Below are 13,236 nucleotides of genomic sequence, written 5' to 3'. Positions count from 1 at the left end.
ATTAAATAGTGTTGAAAATTGTCATTTTCTTTTGCCCCCGTTACAAGCTTTACCCGATATTTATATGGGAACAATTCATCCCATGTTAACTTTTCAATAAACTTTTTATGTATGATTTTTTATTATTAAATTTGTTCATTCCGTATACTTTTATTTGGACATTGCTCTTTAAATTATCAATGAGAAATTGTTCATATAGCAAAATCATATATTTAATAAAGTTTAGTCCTCATTAAGAGATCTTACTCTTTTTGTAACACCTCATTTATGTCAAGCCGAATTAGTCAACCTTTTAAATTCAATAATCAACATAAACAAATAAAAATATTATTAAAATTTAATATGATATAACAATGATATACCTCTAATAAAAAATATAATTTGAAATTCTAACTCATCCTCTTAATTAATTTTAATTTTTAAATAAAAAATTTTAAATTTTTTACCATTTTAATGTTTTCAAAAATTAACATATGTATTTAAATATTGAAAAATAATTAAAACGATAAATTAGGACTCTTCACTATTACTCTTCTGGTAAAGCAATATATATCCATTTTTTATGATGAGATACTTTCTTTCTTCAAGTTGATGTTCTAATTATTGTTTGTCCACACTTGATGATGTGCCATCTTAGCATATTATGGTGCTTTTATGTTGAATACCATGAACCTTATTTCCTCCGATCCTCACCAATAAAAAAGCGTTAGTTAAATGTTGAAAAACATACAGTTTATTGATGTATACATAGATATAGATAATAAGAATTTAATTTTAATATTCTCATAGTATAAAATTTTATACAGTTATATAATTATATTTATTCTTTTATATGACTATATATACGGTCAATGCAAAAAAAATTATTTTCACTGACATAATATTATGTAACTAATTGTATATATAAAATTATTTTATAGTAGTCATATATCAAAATTAAATTCATATAATAATAATAATAATAATGTGAATGAAAGAAAATAGAGCATGATGTTAGTTTCTTAGTGAGCAAGTTGAATTATTAATAACCTATTCAAAGCTTTGAGATAAAAGAGAACTACACTATACACTGTTTTGCCACACACTTATTCCCTTTGTTTGCTCACCATTGCCTCATGATTTAGACTGATATTAGAGAAAATGAATGAACCAAACACTTTATATCAAAAGCCCTTAGCTTCAGACATGTGGGGTGTGTGTTTGGCAAACAAAACAGTTCATTCAATTCTCATAAAGGGACACAATACCACAAGTTCTCTCAATTAATTAATAGTCTTAAAGAAGAAATAAATTATTATGGGCATTGAAAAAATAAAAGTACTAGGAGTTAATTTCCATATATATGTATTCTTCAAGAGTTTAGCACTTACTAAATTTGGATATTGTTTGAAAATTTTGCTTCTAGGCATTTAGGGCTCACGTATAAATAATTAAAGACAAAATATATAGTTTTCACTTTGGGACAACTTTTTTCTACCTATATATAGCTTCTTCATTTGCATATATATAGTTGTAAATTACTAAACTGTGATTCGAAATAATAATTCGGTCATAATGGAACATCACATTATTATTATTATTATTATTATTATTATTATTATTATTATTATTATTGTTAAGTACGATTTTAATCTCTAAGGTATAGGCTGAAAATTTTTTTTGTTCCCAATCCTTTTTTACATATAAAATCGTTACTAAGATTCAGCTTAGTTTTAAATTATCGTTCAAACCAAAATATCCTTCTCCAACAATTGCAAACCTTTTTTACCAAAATACTCAATTTCGCTTCTTCCTTTTCTTTTTATTTTTCATCACAGCATCATCAGTAACAACAACAATAGAATTAGAAGCAGAAACAATAATGTAATAAACAAAAGAAATAAAAGCGGAAGAATCAATAATATAATTAACAAATTAACAAATATAAAAAAATAAAAAATAGAAAAATCAACAATGTAACAAACAAGAAACAGAAGCAAAAACCAATACCAAAAAAATTAACAAATATGCATTTCAAATATCAAAGAATCAACAAAATACAAAAAGTGAAACCCTACAAAACAACGGCGAGCACGCGAGGAGCAGCAGCGAGCGAACGAGAAGCGGCGAGGAGCAGGAGAAGAAACGGCAATGTGGTGCACGACGTCCTACCTCGTCAATCTGGTGGCATCGACGTCAGACACTGGCGCAGGAGCGGCAGCAAACAGTGAGCGAGCGAGGAGTAAGAGCAGAAATGGTGACGCGGCGCACGATGTTCTCCCTCGCCGATCTGTTGTTGTTGACGTCGGACACTGGCACAAGAGCAGAAACGACGACGCGGCGGATGACATCCTCTTTCGCCTCGATCTGCTGGCGTCAACGTCAGACACTGGCGCAGGAGTAGAAACGGCGACGCGGCGTGCGACGTCCGTCCTCTCTTGCCGACGTCATCGCCACCTTCCTCTTCCCCTTTCTTTTTCTTCTCCGTAGTTTTCTTCTCTCTCGCAACTTCAAACACCCTCTTTCTCTTATTTTTTTCTTTTTTTATTTTATAATTTTTTTGGGGATAATTTGGTCCAAAATTTTTAAATTTAAGTAAAAAGGACGATTTTAAAACTAAATTAAATCTTAGAGATGATTTTATATGTAAAAAAGATAGAAACAAAAAAAATTTTCGTCCTATACCTTAGGAATCAAAATCATACTTAACCCTATTATTATTGTTGTTGTTGTTATCACAATGCTTAAATCGTTCTGATGGCTATTTGTTGTTGAAAAAAAAAAATAATGTCTAATTTTTTATCGAAATACATGTTATGTATTAATTAAGAAAAATAATATTTTCTATTATATTTTTATTGACATTTAATATTTATAATTAATAATTGATAAATGAATCTATAAATATATTTAAAAATCCTTTTTACAATAAAAAGTACTGTTATATACATACATATATATATATATATATATATATATATATATATAGGTGAATTTTAATCTACCCTTCCTATAATAACATGTAATTTACCCCCCGTGACATGTCATCTTCTAATTGGTTGATATGTTAACCATAGTTAAACTATTGATAATTAAAATATAGCCCATAGTGGGTAATTATGTAATTTACAAAAAATTCAATATTTGATTCTTCCCCAAATCAAGCTCCCACAGAATGAGCCCTAATCTTCTGCATCTCCTTCTCCCATCTCCGTTTGTTTCTCTGTCTCCTCTCTCCGCCGCCATGGATCCCTAATTTCACTCACTAAGCCATCTTGGGTTGTGAGAACGGAGTCAAATGTTAAGAAGAAGAGAAGAAAGAAGCCGGATCCACATTGTGTAGTCTGTGAGGGGAGTGGACGAGTCGATTGCCACCAGTGTTGTGGGAAGGGAACGACAAACAAGGTTTATTTGGAAATGCTCCCGAAAGGCGAATGGCCAAAATGGTGTAGAACTTGTGGCGGAAGCGGTCTTGGTTACTGCTCCCGTTGCCTTCGTACCGGAGAATATAGGTATATTATGGGATTCCATTTCATGAACAGGGACAGTGAATTGAGTTTTTGCACAATAATAATAATATAATTTTACTTATTCATGTTTATAGAAATTATATATTTATCCTTTTTGGTAAAAATATTTAATTACAAAATTATCCTACTTTAGTTAACATATTAACTCTTATTGAGTTAAATTAACTCAAACTAAAACTAAGGATCCAATTAAAACATGCCATGTCACGAGGGGTAATTTACATGTTGAAATTGAGAGGGTTGGGTAGAACTCACCATATATATATATAATGTGTATAACTACTTATATAACTATCACAAATAAATAAGTGTATTGGAGTTGTACATTTTAGTGTATTTCAAAAACTATCCCATATTATATTTATTAGTTATTATAATTATATCACCAAAAATGTTACGTATGTGTTCATAAAAAATTAATCATTATAGATTTATATATAAATATATGTTTGTAGTATTTAATTTATTTTTAATATATATTTTATATTTCAATAATATGTATTTTTATATGAATAGTTAATTGGATATAGCTGATTTTTGAGTTATATATACCATAGTTGATATATAATAACAAGGTGTGCATAATTATTCACGCATTTTATAATGCAAAATAAAAATAGTATTATTCATACTCTTACCCAACACTAAAACTCAGGTCTAAATAAAAGGTCCAATCTAAAGGTTGGTCCTCGCTCGACACCAACCTTCTCTCAAGAAGTCGGATCCAATGACGACTTGTTCTAAGGAAGTCAGGATATTAGATTAGATGGCAGATAACACACATTCAAATAAATAAATGCCCCTAAAATCTCTCAACCCACTTCCAGGAGTCATATCTTAACTTTCCTAAGATAAAGGGACGGTTATCCACCTAGAAAGGTAGAACTACTCCAACGGTGGTTATTGGTTCACCACTATAAATACGTTGACACCCCTCAGATATTGCTAAGTTCCAATACTTTCTAAACTTGCTTAGACCCTTGCTGACTTAGGCATTAGAGTGTCTTTGCAGGTACCACCCCCCATTCTTTCATACACACAAGTCGAACGGAGGCTCCAAGATGCAAACCTGGTCAGAGGCTTCCTCCATCAGACGATTGGGCCAACCCAACAAGTCTAACCCATTAATCTTTGGTTACCTACCTAACATTGGTGTCGTTGCCGAGGACCCAAGAGATCAACCAGTAATGGCAGATGACTCACATGAAGATGGTCACGTAGCGTCCGATTTCGAGCAGAAAAATCTGGACGTTGGAAACAACAATGACGACATCGACGCTCACCAAGGGGTGACCAATCAACATAGAGAAGGTACCTCAGGGTTGAAAAACCCAAAGACAAACTCCTCTGAAGGGCGTGAATCAGGAAAGGAGGGACAACCCCACGCAGCTGATTTCATGGGATTGTTCCACGACCACCAAGGGCGCCTGGAACAGTTGGAGCAAGAGCTGGAACGACAGCGAGAGGCAAAGAGAAACTTGAGGAGCGAGATAGAGTGACGAAAAGAGCTAGAAGAAAAGCTCTTAAGGCTGGAATTTGCTCTCAAAAATCGAAGCTCCCGCAGCGACCGAGAAGATTCTCCCCTGGGGGAAGAAGACCCGTTTAGTGAGGACATTATGAGGGCAAAATTTTCAAGGAACTTTAAAAGCCCTGATATGGACCTCTACGACGGAACCACTGATCCAAAGCATCATTTGAGCAACTTCAAAAGTCGGATGTATCTGGCCGACGCCTCGGATGCCACTCCCTGCAAGGCTTTCTCGACGACCTTGACGAAAGCAGCGGTGAAGTGGTTCGACAATCTCCCCCGGAGGTCGGTCACCAGCTTCGACGACCTCTCGCGAAAGTTCCTTATGCGATTCTCCATCCAGAAGGACAAAGTAAAACACGCACCAAGCCTTCTGGGAGTAAAACAGGAGGTTGGAGAACCTTTGAGGGACTACATGGAGAGGTTCAATAAAGCGTGCTTAGAGATTCAAGACCTGCCCAGCCTAGTCAATGGACTTCGAGAAGGTCCCTTCTCCCAGTCCATCTCGAAAAGGCATCCGACCTCCTTAAGTGATGTACAGGAGAGAACTGAGAAGTACATCAACATGGAGGAAAACACCAGACTTTGAGAGCCGAGCTGACGACATGGGCACTCTCACTCATCAAAAGAGAAGGAAAGAGAGCCCAAGAAAAAAGAGGAAGTCGGCCCTGAAAGGCCTAGGAGATATCACTCCTATACTCCTCTATGAGTTTCCCTGGTTGATGTCTACAGGGAGATTTGCCATACTGAAAGGCTACCACCCCCTAGGCCCATCAAAAATAAAAGGGGGGATTCGTGGCGACTACTGTGAGTACCATAAGATATATGGTCACTCAACGAATGATTGTTACGACCTTAAAAATATGATAGAAAAACTGGCCAGAAAAGGTCGGCTTGATAGATATCTCATGGAAAGGTCGGATCATCATGGGAAAAGAAAGCGAGACGACGAGGACCGAAGAGATCCACCACCACAAACCCTGGAAAGACATATACACATGATCTTGGGAGGATTTGGTAGAGGTGGCCTCACAAAGTCGTCTCGCAAGAGACACTTGAAGGAAGTCTACCAGGTCGGAGGCGAAGCTCCCGACCTGCCAACTATTTCTTTCACCAAAGAAGATGGGCAAGGAATCATTCCTGGACATGATGATCCTGTTGTGATAACTATGATCCTTGCCAACGCCCATCTTCACAGAACTCTGGTAGATCAGGGGAGCTCAGCCGACATCCTTTTCAAACCAGCATTTGATAGGCTGGGATTGGATGAAAAGGAATTAAGAGCTTACCCTGACACCCTGTATGGGCTGGGGGATACACCAATAAAACCACTAGGATTCATACCCCTTCATACAACTTTTGGAAAAGGGTTAAAATCCAAAACTCTGAGCATCGACTTCATAGTCGTCGATGTGGGGTCAGCCTACAATGCCCTAATCGGCAGAACTACCCTAAATCAGCTCGGAGCAGTGGTATCCACTCTCCACCTTTGCATGAAATTCTCAACATCAGAGGGAATAGCAACCATTAGGGGAGACCAGAAACTGACAAGAAAATGCTACAATGAAAGCTTGAACCTGAGAGGAAAAGGCAAGGAGGTGCATACAATTGAGCTCGGAGGAGTCAAAGTCAAGGAGGAACTACGACCACAACCGGGGGGAAAAATTGAAGAGGTACAGGTTGGAAAAGAGGAAGGAAACAACACCAACGTAGGAGCCAACCTAAAAGAAGATTTGAAGCAGAAGCTTATAAAGCTCCTACGAGAGAATTCCGACCTCTTCGCCTGGAAAGCCTCCGACATTCCTGGGATAGATCCCAAACTCATGTCGCATAAGCTATCAGTACACCCCGGATCGCGACCTGTTCAGCAAAGAAGACGGAAGCTCGGACCAGAATGAGCTCAAGTTGTAGAAGAGCAAGTACAAGCCCTCCTAAAAGCCGGCTTCATCAAAGAGGTCAAATATCTGGCGTGGCTGGCAAATGTAGTGCTAGTCAAAAAACAAAATGGCAAGTGGAGGATGTGCGTTGATTACACCGACCTAAACAAGGCGTGTTCCAAAGACCCATATCCACTTCCAAGCATTGATACCCTAGTAGACTCTAGCTCAGGGTATCAATACTTGTCATTTATGGATGCATACTCGGGGTACAATCAAATCCCGATGTACAATCCGGATCAAGAAAAAACATCATTCATCATGCCTAGGGCAAGCTATTACTATGTGGTCATGTCCTTTGGACTGAAAAATGCTGGAGCCACATATCAAAGGCTGATGAACAAAGTGTTCGCACCTCACCTTGGGGGTTTGATGGAAGTTTACATAGACGACATGCTAGTAAAAACCAAGGATGAGGCCGACCTACTGGCTGACCTTTCGCAAGTTTTCAGCACCATAAGGATGCATGGGATGAGATTAAATCCTGCAAAATGCACTGCGGTGGAGGCAGGAAAGTTTCTAGGATTCATGCTTACACAAAGGGGAATCGAAACCAATCCCGACAAGTGTAAAGCAGTCCTAGAGATGAAAAGTCTGACTTGCTTAAAGAAGGTCCAGCAGTTGAACGGCCGACTTGCTGCCCTCTCCAGATTCTTGGCAGGATCAGCACTAAGATCCCTACCACTCTTCTCTCTACTAAGAAAAGGATGCCAGTTCGAATGGACTCCTGAATGCGAAGAAGCATTTCAGGAATTCAAAAAGTTTTTAAGCCAACCTCCCATTCTGAACCGACCTAAAGTTGGGGAAGAACTCGTTCTGTATTTGTCCGTAACAGACAAAGCTGTAGCATCAGCTCTAATACGGGAAGATGAGGTCGGGCAGCATCCCATATACTTCACCAGCAAAGTCCTATATAAGGCCATGAATTAAGGTATCAAAATTTTGAGAAGTTTGCATATGCCTTAATAGTAGCCTCTCGGAGACTACGACCTTATTTTCAAGCTCACACCATAAGAGTTCAAACGAACCAGCCCATGAAGCAAATCCTTCAGAAAATGGATATTACGGGAAGAATGGTTCAATGGACTATAGAGCTATCCGAGTTCGACCTCAAGTACGAAATTCGAACGGCAATAAAAGCCCAATGCCTCACCGACTTCGTGGCAGAATATGCAGGAGACCAAGAAGAAGCCTCCACTACATGGGAACTATATGTAGATGGATCCTCTAACAAACTCGGAAGCGGTGTAGGCATAATACTAGTCAACCAAGAGGGGACTCAAGTGGAAGTCTCCCTCAAATTTGAATTTTCAGCTTCTAAAAATCAGGCAGAATATGAAGTCTTGATTGCAGGATTAAAGTTGGCAGAAGAAGTCGGTGCAACAAAAGTAGTCGTCTTCAGCGACTCTCAGGTGTTGACCTCCCAAATAAATGGAGAGTATCAGGCTAAAGACCCCAATATGAAAAGGTACTTGGACAAAACCTTGGAGCACCTTGGACGATTTACTGAGACCGAGGTCAGACACATAACTCGAGATTTCAATAGCAGAGCAGACGCCCTTTCCAAGCTAGCAAGTACCAAGCTAGGGGGAATAATAGGAGCCTAATCCAAGAAATTCTCTAAGAACTCTCTGTCTCAAAGACAGAAGTCAAACAAGATGTCCTTGAAGTATCCGGATTGGACCTCGGATGGATGAACCCACTAGTCGAATATCTGAAATTCAACATCCTACCCAAAGGGGAAAAAGAGGCCAAGAAAATCCAGAGAAAAGCACAAAACTACACTCTGGTGAAAAATATCCTCTACAAAAGGGGGATATCAACACCATTATTGAAGTGCGTCCCGACTTCAAAAACAATAGAAGTACTTGAGGAGGTCTACAATGGTATCTGTGGGAATCATCTCGGAGCAATGTCCCTGGCTAGGAAAGTCATCCGAGCTGGATTCTACTGGCCGACCTTGCAGAAAGATTCCACCGAGTTTGTAAAGAGGTGTCAGCCATGCCAAATGCATGCAAACTTCCACGTCGCTCCCCCCGAGGAGCTTATAAGTATAACTTCTCCATGGCCTTTTGCGAAATGGGGATTGGACCTATTAGGACCCTTTCCCCAAGCACCTGAACAAGTAAAATACCTAATAGTAGGAGTAGATTACTTCACGAAGTGGATCGAAGCAGAACCATTGGCCACCATTATCGCCCAGAGAAGTCAAAAATTCCTCTACAAGAACATTATCACAAGGTATGGGGTACCTCACTCCATCACCACTGATAATGGCACCCAGTTCACCGACTCTACCTTCAGAAATCTAGTAGCTAGTATGAAGATCAAGCATCAGTTCACCTCGGTAGAGCATCCACAAGCAAATGGGCAAGCCGAGGCAGCCAACAAAGTTATACTAGCAGGGTTGAAGAAAAGGTTGCAAGAAGCAAAGGGAGCATGGGTTGAAGAACTCCTTCAAGTATTATGGGCTTATCGGACTATGCCTCAATCTGCCACAGGAGAAACACCCTTTCGACTTGCTTATGGCATAGAAGCCATGATACCAGTTGAAATCAATGAGCAAAGTCTAAGGGTGAGCTTCTACGATGAGGTCGGCAACGTACAGGGGCACAAAAAAGAACTCGAACTACTCCCCGAAGTCCAAGAACAAGCCCAGATAAGACTAGCAGCACTAAAACAAAGGATGACAAATAGATACAACAAAAAAGTCATTCGAAAGAGCTTCACTCCAGACGACTTGGTCTTGATCAGAAACGACATAGGTGTCAACAAATCTGGGGATGGAAAACTTGTTGCCAACTGGAAAGGGCCATACAAAATTAATAAGGTCCTAGGAAAAGGTTACTACAAGGTGACCAAATTACCTAGGTCATGGAATGCTTGTAACATGAAAAAGGTACTATAGTTAGAAGCGAACTTCATTCCCTGATGTACTATTTTTCCGACTTCATGGTTTTTTCTCCAAAAAGAAGGGTTTTCCTGAAGGGGGTTTTTAACAAGGCATCAAAATGGGGGATAAGGGGCAACAAATTTGTCAAACCTCTTAGTAGCAAAAAGTGCCTTTGCGAATAAATAAAAATCTTTTTTCCACATCTCTTTGTAATTTCCTTTTACGTTATTATCACTCTTTCTACAAAACGCGCCGACTTAACCTCGACAAAACGTGAAAATCCCATGAACCAACCAAAAAGGTCGTCAAGATAAAATGATGAGGTACAAGTCGGCGTAAAGAGGTTATAAAAGTAGATCATGATAAAATCGGAAATTTATCGACTTACAAGTCGGCAAAACCGAGAAGAATGGAAATGCATCGCGAAAATAACCTAAGTTACAGAAGCTCAATAAAACAAAAATTGAGTACAAGGAATACAAAAAGAGATAAGAAAATCCATCAAAAATCAAAGGCAGAGGTTGTCCCAAGTCTCTGAAAAAATCAAATAACTTAGACAAAAGACAGCCAGCCAAGATAAAAGATTTTCCAAAGCAAAAAGATCAAAAGGGCTTTTTTCAAAACCTAAACAAAAAGCATGCACACACCAAAGATATCCTAAAATCCTTTTCCAAAAAAGGGTATTTTTAAGTAAAATATTTTGTTTACGGCCACAAAAGGCCAGGGAATGTTAGGAGCAAACCACCACAACAACAAATAAAGTATAAAATTGTTTAAAAAACAAGGGCCCACAGGCCGGGCCCCAATATCCAAATCTCAATTAGCAGGAAGATCAGTATCACCGGAAGGAAGGTCACCACCACCAGAAGAAGGATCAGCAGGGAGAGAAGTTGGAACAGCACTAGGGAAGGATGGAGCAGACTGTTCAGGACCTTGAGAAGGAACCCCAGACGAACTCGACAGGTCTCCACCTTGACGAGGAGGGGACTCTATTATCCTCTGCCCCCGAGTCTTCAGGTCGGAGTCAGTCTCAGGTCGGGGAAGGGAAACAATGGCTCCATCCACCACAATCTTGTCAGGGTCTAGAAGAGAAAGGTCCAAGTCGAGAGCAATAACCCCGACCTGTTCCTTAAAGACCCTCCAAGCCTCCTCGGAACCTTCAGCCACAGAATCCGCCAAGTCCTAGAAAGCCTCCCGACATCCAGCCAGCTCCTTCTTCAAATCAACATTCTCCCCATAAAGCCTAATATAATTCTGCTCCGCCTTCTCCTTAAGGCCCTCCGCCATAGCACACTGGCCCATCAACCTCTTCTCCCTCTCTTGGAGTCGATCGTTTTCCTCCTTTAACTCGGCGACCTTTTCCTTAAGCCTCTTCTCTTCCTCTTGATAAAGGAAGATCCTCCCCTCTAGCTCCTCAACCTTTTGGGTAGAACCCAAAGAGCTAAGGGAAGTCTTCTCCAAAATATCACAAAGTTTGGTACATACTCCAGCCGCATGGACACTCCCCTGGACCAGAATGTTAAGATGGTTTCGAACAGAAATATCATCCATATTTATTCGAGTATGAGGATAAATGTGATTTCGAATGAATCGGGGGCCATTACATTTAGCCTCCCCATCAAGAGAATAGCCAGACTCTAAAGTCTTGTGCTTCTTCTTCTCTGGTTTAGGGGAAGATCGGGGCGGAGGAGAAGGAAGAGAAGACACAGAAGAAGAGGAAATCATAATAGGACGGGAAGAGGTCCCCAAGTTGCGAGGAGGAGGGGGAGGAGAAGGAGGAAGAGTGCCAGCGGCCCTGGCAGTATCAACTCGGGCCCGAGACCTTTTCTTGGCATCTTGGACCTTCTGGTAGGAGGAATTGGAATTCTTCTTCACCATATCTATAAAAAGGAAAATAAAAGAATCAGTCTGCAAGTCAGAAACAAAGATCTCAAATTCGGAAGCAACAAAATCAAGTCGGAAATCATCTAAAGCTACATAATTGGGTCCGAACAAAACTCGGAGACCCTTGGAGAAACTTTTTTGTATCCAAATAAGGGGCTCTCCCCTAGGTTTCTCAGAAGAAACCCACAACTGCCTTCTCAACCTCGTCCAAATCATCTAGGCCGTATTTCTCGACAGGAGAGACCTCTAACCAGTAAAGAGGAAGCAGGGAGAAGAATCTTGATCCAGAAAAAAAGGGTGGTGACCCTCCACAGCTTGAATTTTAAAGAAAAAGTTTTTGAAGTCGTGAAATGATTCATCGAAAAGGTTGAAAACTTTTCGACCTTGGATGGCTCGGAAAGACACCCACTGCTACTTATTATTTTACCCACTGAAGGGCTTAGTCAAATGAAAAAGATAGAAAAAGATTTTGGTGGAGATTGGAAAGCCCAACTCTTGGCTGACAAGTTGATAGATTTTCATAAAACCCCAATAATTGGGGTGGAGCTGAGTAGAGGCAACTCGGCAATGGTTTAGAACCTCTATCTCAAACTCAGTAAAAGGTAGAAAAATCTCCAGACGGGTAAAAAGGCTCTCATACATAAAAAAGAAATGAGGGTCAGCATCGGTAGCCCTCCCAAAGTAGACCCGGTCTTCATGACCCGGGGCAACCAACTCATAGTTTGGCTCATCAGCCTCATCACCACAAATCCTATGGTGGATGCGGAGGTCAGTAATGTAGTTAACATCTACAAAGGGTTCTTTCCCTAGAACGGTAACATCCACCCATCGTGAAAGAGACTTGAGAGAAGACATCTTTTTAGTAAAAAAAGGGTGACGAGATCTACAAAGAAAAAGGGAAGGGTCAAAAACAGAGTCTCTACAGGGGCAAAGTAAGTTCCTCAATAAAACAGAGGCACTAGGCCTACAGCCAGACTCGCTATGAACACTCCTCTAAACAAAATGTGCGAACAAAAAAGCATTCATTACTAAAAGAGGAAAAGAGAAAGAACTGACCTTTACTTGTGAAGAAGGGCAGATGCGACAGTGACTAAGGTACTCAAAGAAGGAAGAAGTTTCTTTCGAACAGAGAGTGTAGGAAAAAGATTTTCAGAAAGAGAGGAAAAAGTATTTATAAACACTCCAGGGGCATAATGGTAAAATCGACGCGATCATTAAAGAGATGCGCTGTTACCAATGTAACTGCACCCCACGTGTAAATACGAAACCCCTAACGGACGCGACGTTTGATTAGACGCGATTGTTGAAAATTTTTAAATCACGTCGGTTTTAAAAATCACGTCGGTTCCCACTTCACGTCGGCTACAATCCCGAGTTCAAATACTCGAATCCAACTCATTATTAGAAGAGATTGGACTCGAGTAGGGGCACTGTTCATACCCTGCCCCAACACTAAGACCCAGGTCTAAATAAAAGACCCAATCT

The 13,236-nt window shown here is 39.8% G+C and overlaps 2 protein-coding genes across 2 annotated transcripts; both read left to right on the top strand.

Moving 5' to 3' along the window:
• The first annotated feature begins 2,130 nt into the window (after nucleotides 1–2,130).
• LOC112749161 (uncharacterized) lies at nucleotides 2,131–3,561 on the top strand. The gene is made up of 2 exons (XM_072218258.1): nucleotides 2,131–2,360; nucleotides 3,213–3,561. Exons 1-2 carry the CDS (start codon nucleotides 2,131–2,133, stop codon nucleotides 3,559–3,561), a joined length of 579 nt encoding a protein of 192 aa, XP_072074359.1.
• Nucleotides 3,562–5,224: 1,663 nt separating this feature from the next.
• On the top strand, nucleotides 5,225–5,787 carry LOC112749160 (uncharacterized). Its single transcript, XM_025797425.1, has 2 exons — nucleotides 5,225–5,572; nucleotides 5,770–5,787. Exons 1-2 carry the CDS (start codon nucleotides 5,225–5,227, stop codon nucleotides 5,785–5,787), a joined length of 366 nt encoding a protein of 121 aa, XP_025653210.1.
• The last annotated feature ends 7,449 nt before the right edge of the window (nucleotides 5,788–13,236 follow it).

The sequence above is a fragment of the Arachis hypogaea genome, chromosome 15, assembly GCF_003086295.3.
Source record: "Arachis hypogaea cultivar Tifrunner chromosome 15, arahy.Tifrunner.gnm2.J5K5, whole genome shotgun sequence".
Classification (NCBI taxonomy): Eukaryota; Viridiplantae; Streptophyta; class Magnoliopsida; order Fabales; family Fabaceae; genus Arachis; species Arachis hypogaea.
Note: the sequence above shows the minus strand (reverse complement) of the source record. Positions and strands in the feature narration are given on the sequence as shown.

Excerpts from the sequence above, each read along its gene's own strand:
- LOC112749160 (XM_025797425.1), top strand. The coding sequence starts at position 5,225 with ATGTATCTGGCCGACGCCTCGGATGCCACTCCCTGCAAGGCTTTCTCG.
- LOC112749161 (XM_072218258.1), top strand. The coding sequence starts at position 2,131 with ATGTGGTGCACGACGTCCTACCTCGTCAATCTGGTGGCATCGACGTCA. Across the intron at positions 2,361-3,212 it reads CTCGATCTGCTGGCGTCAAC|TCTCCGCCGCCATGGATCCC; the intron begins GTCAGACACTGG and ends CTCTGTCTCCTC.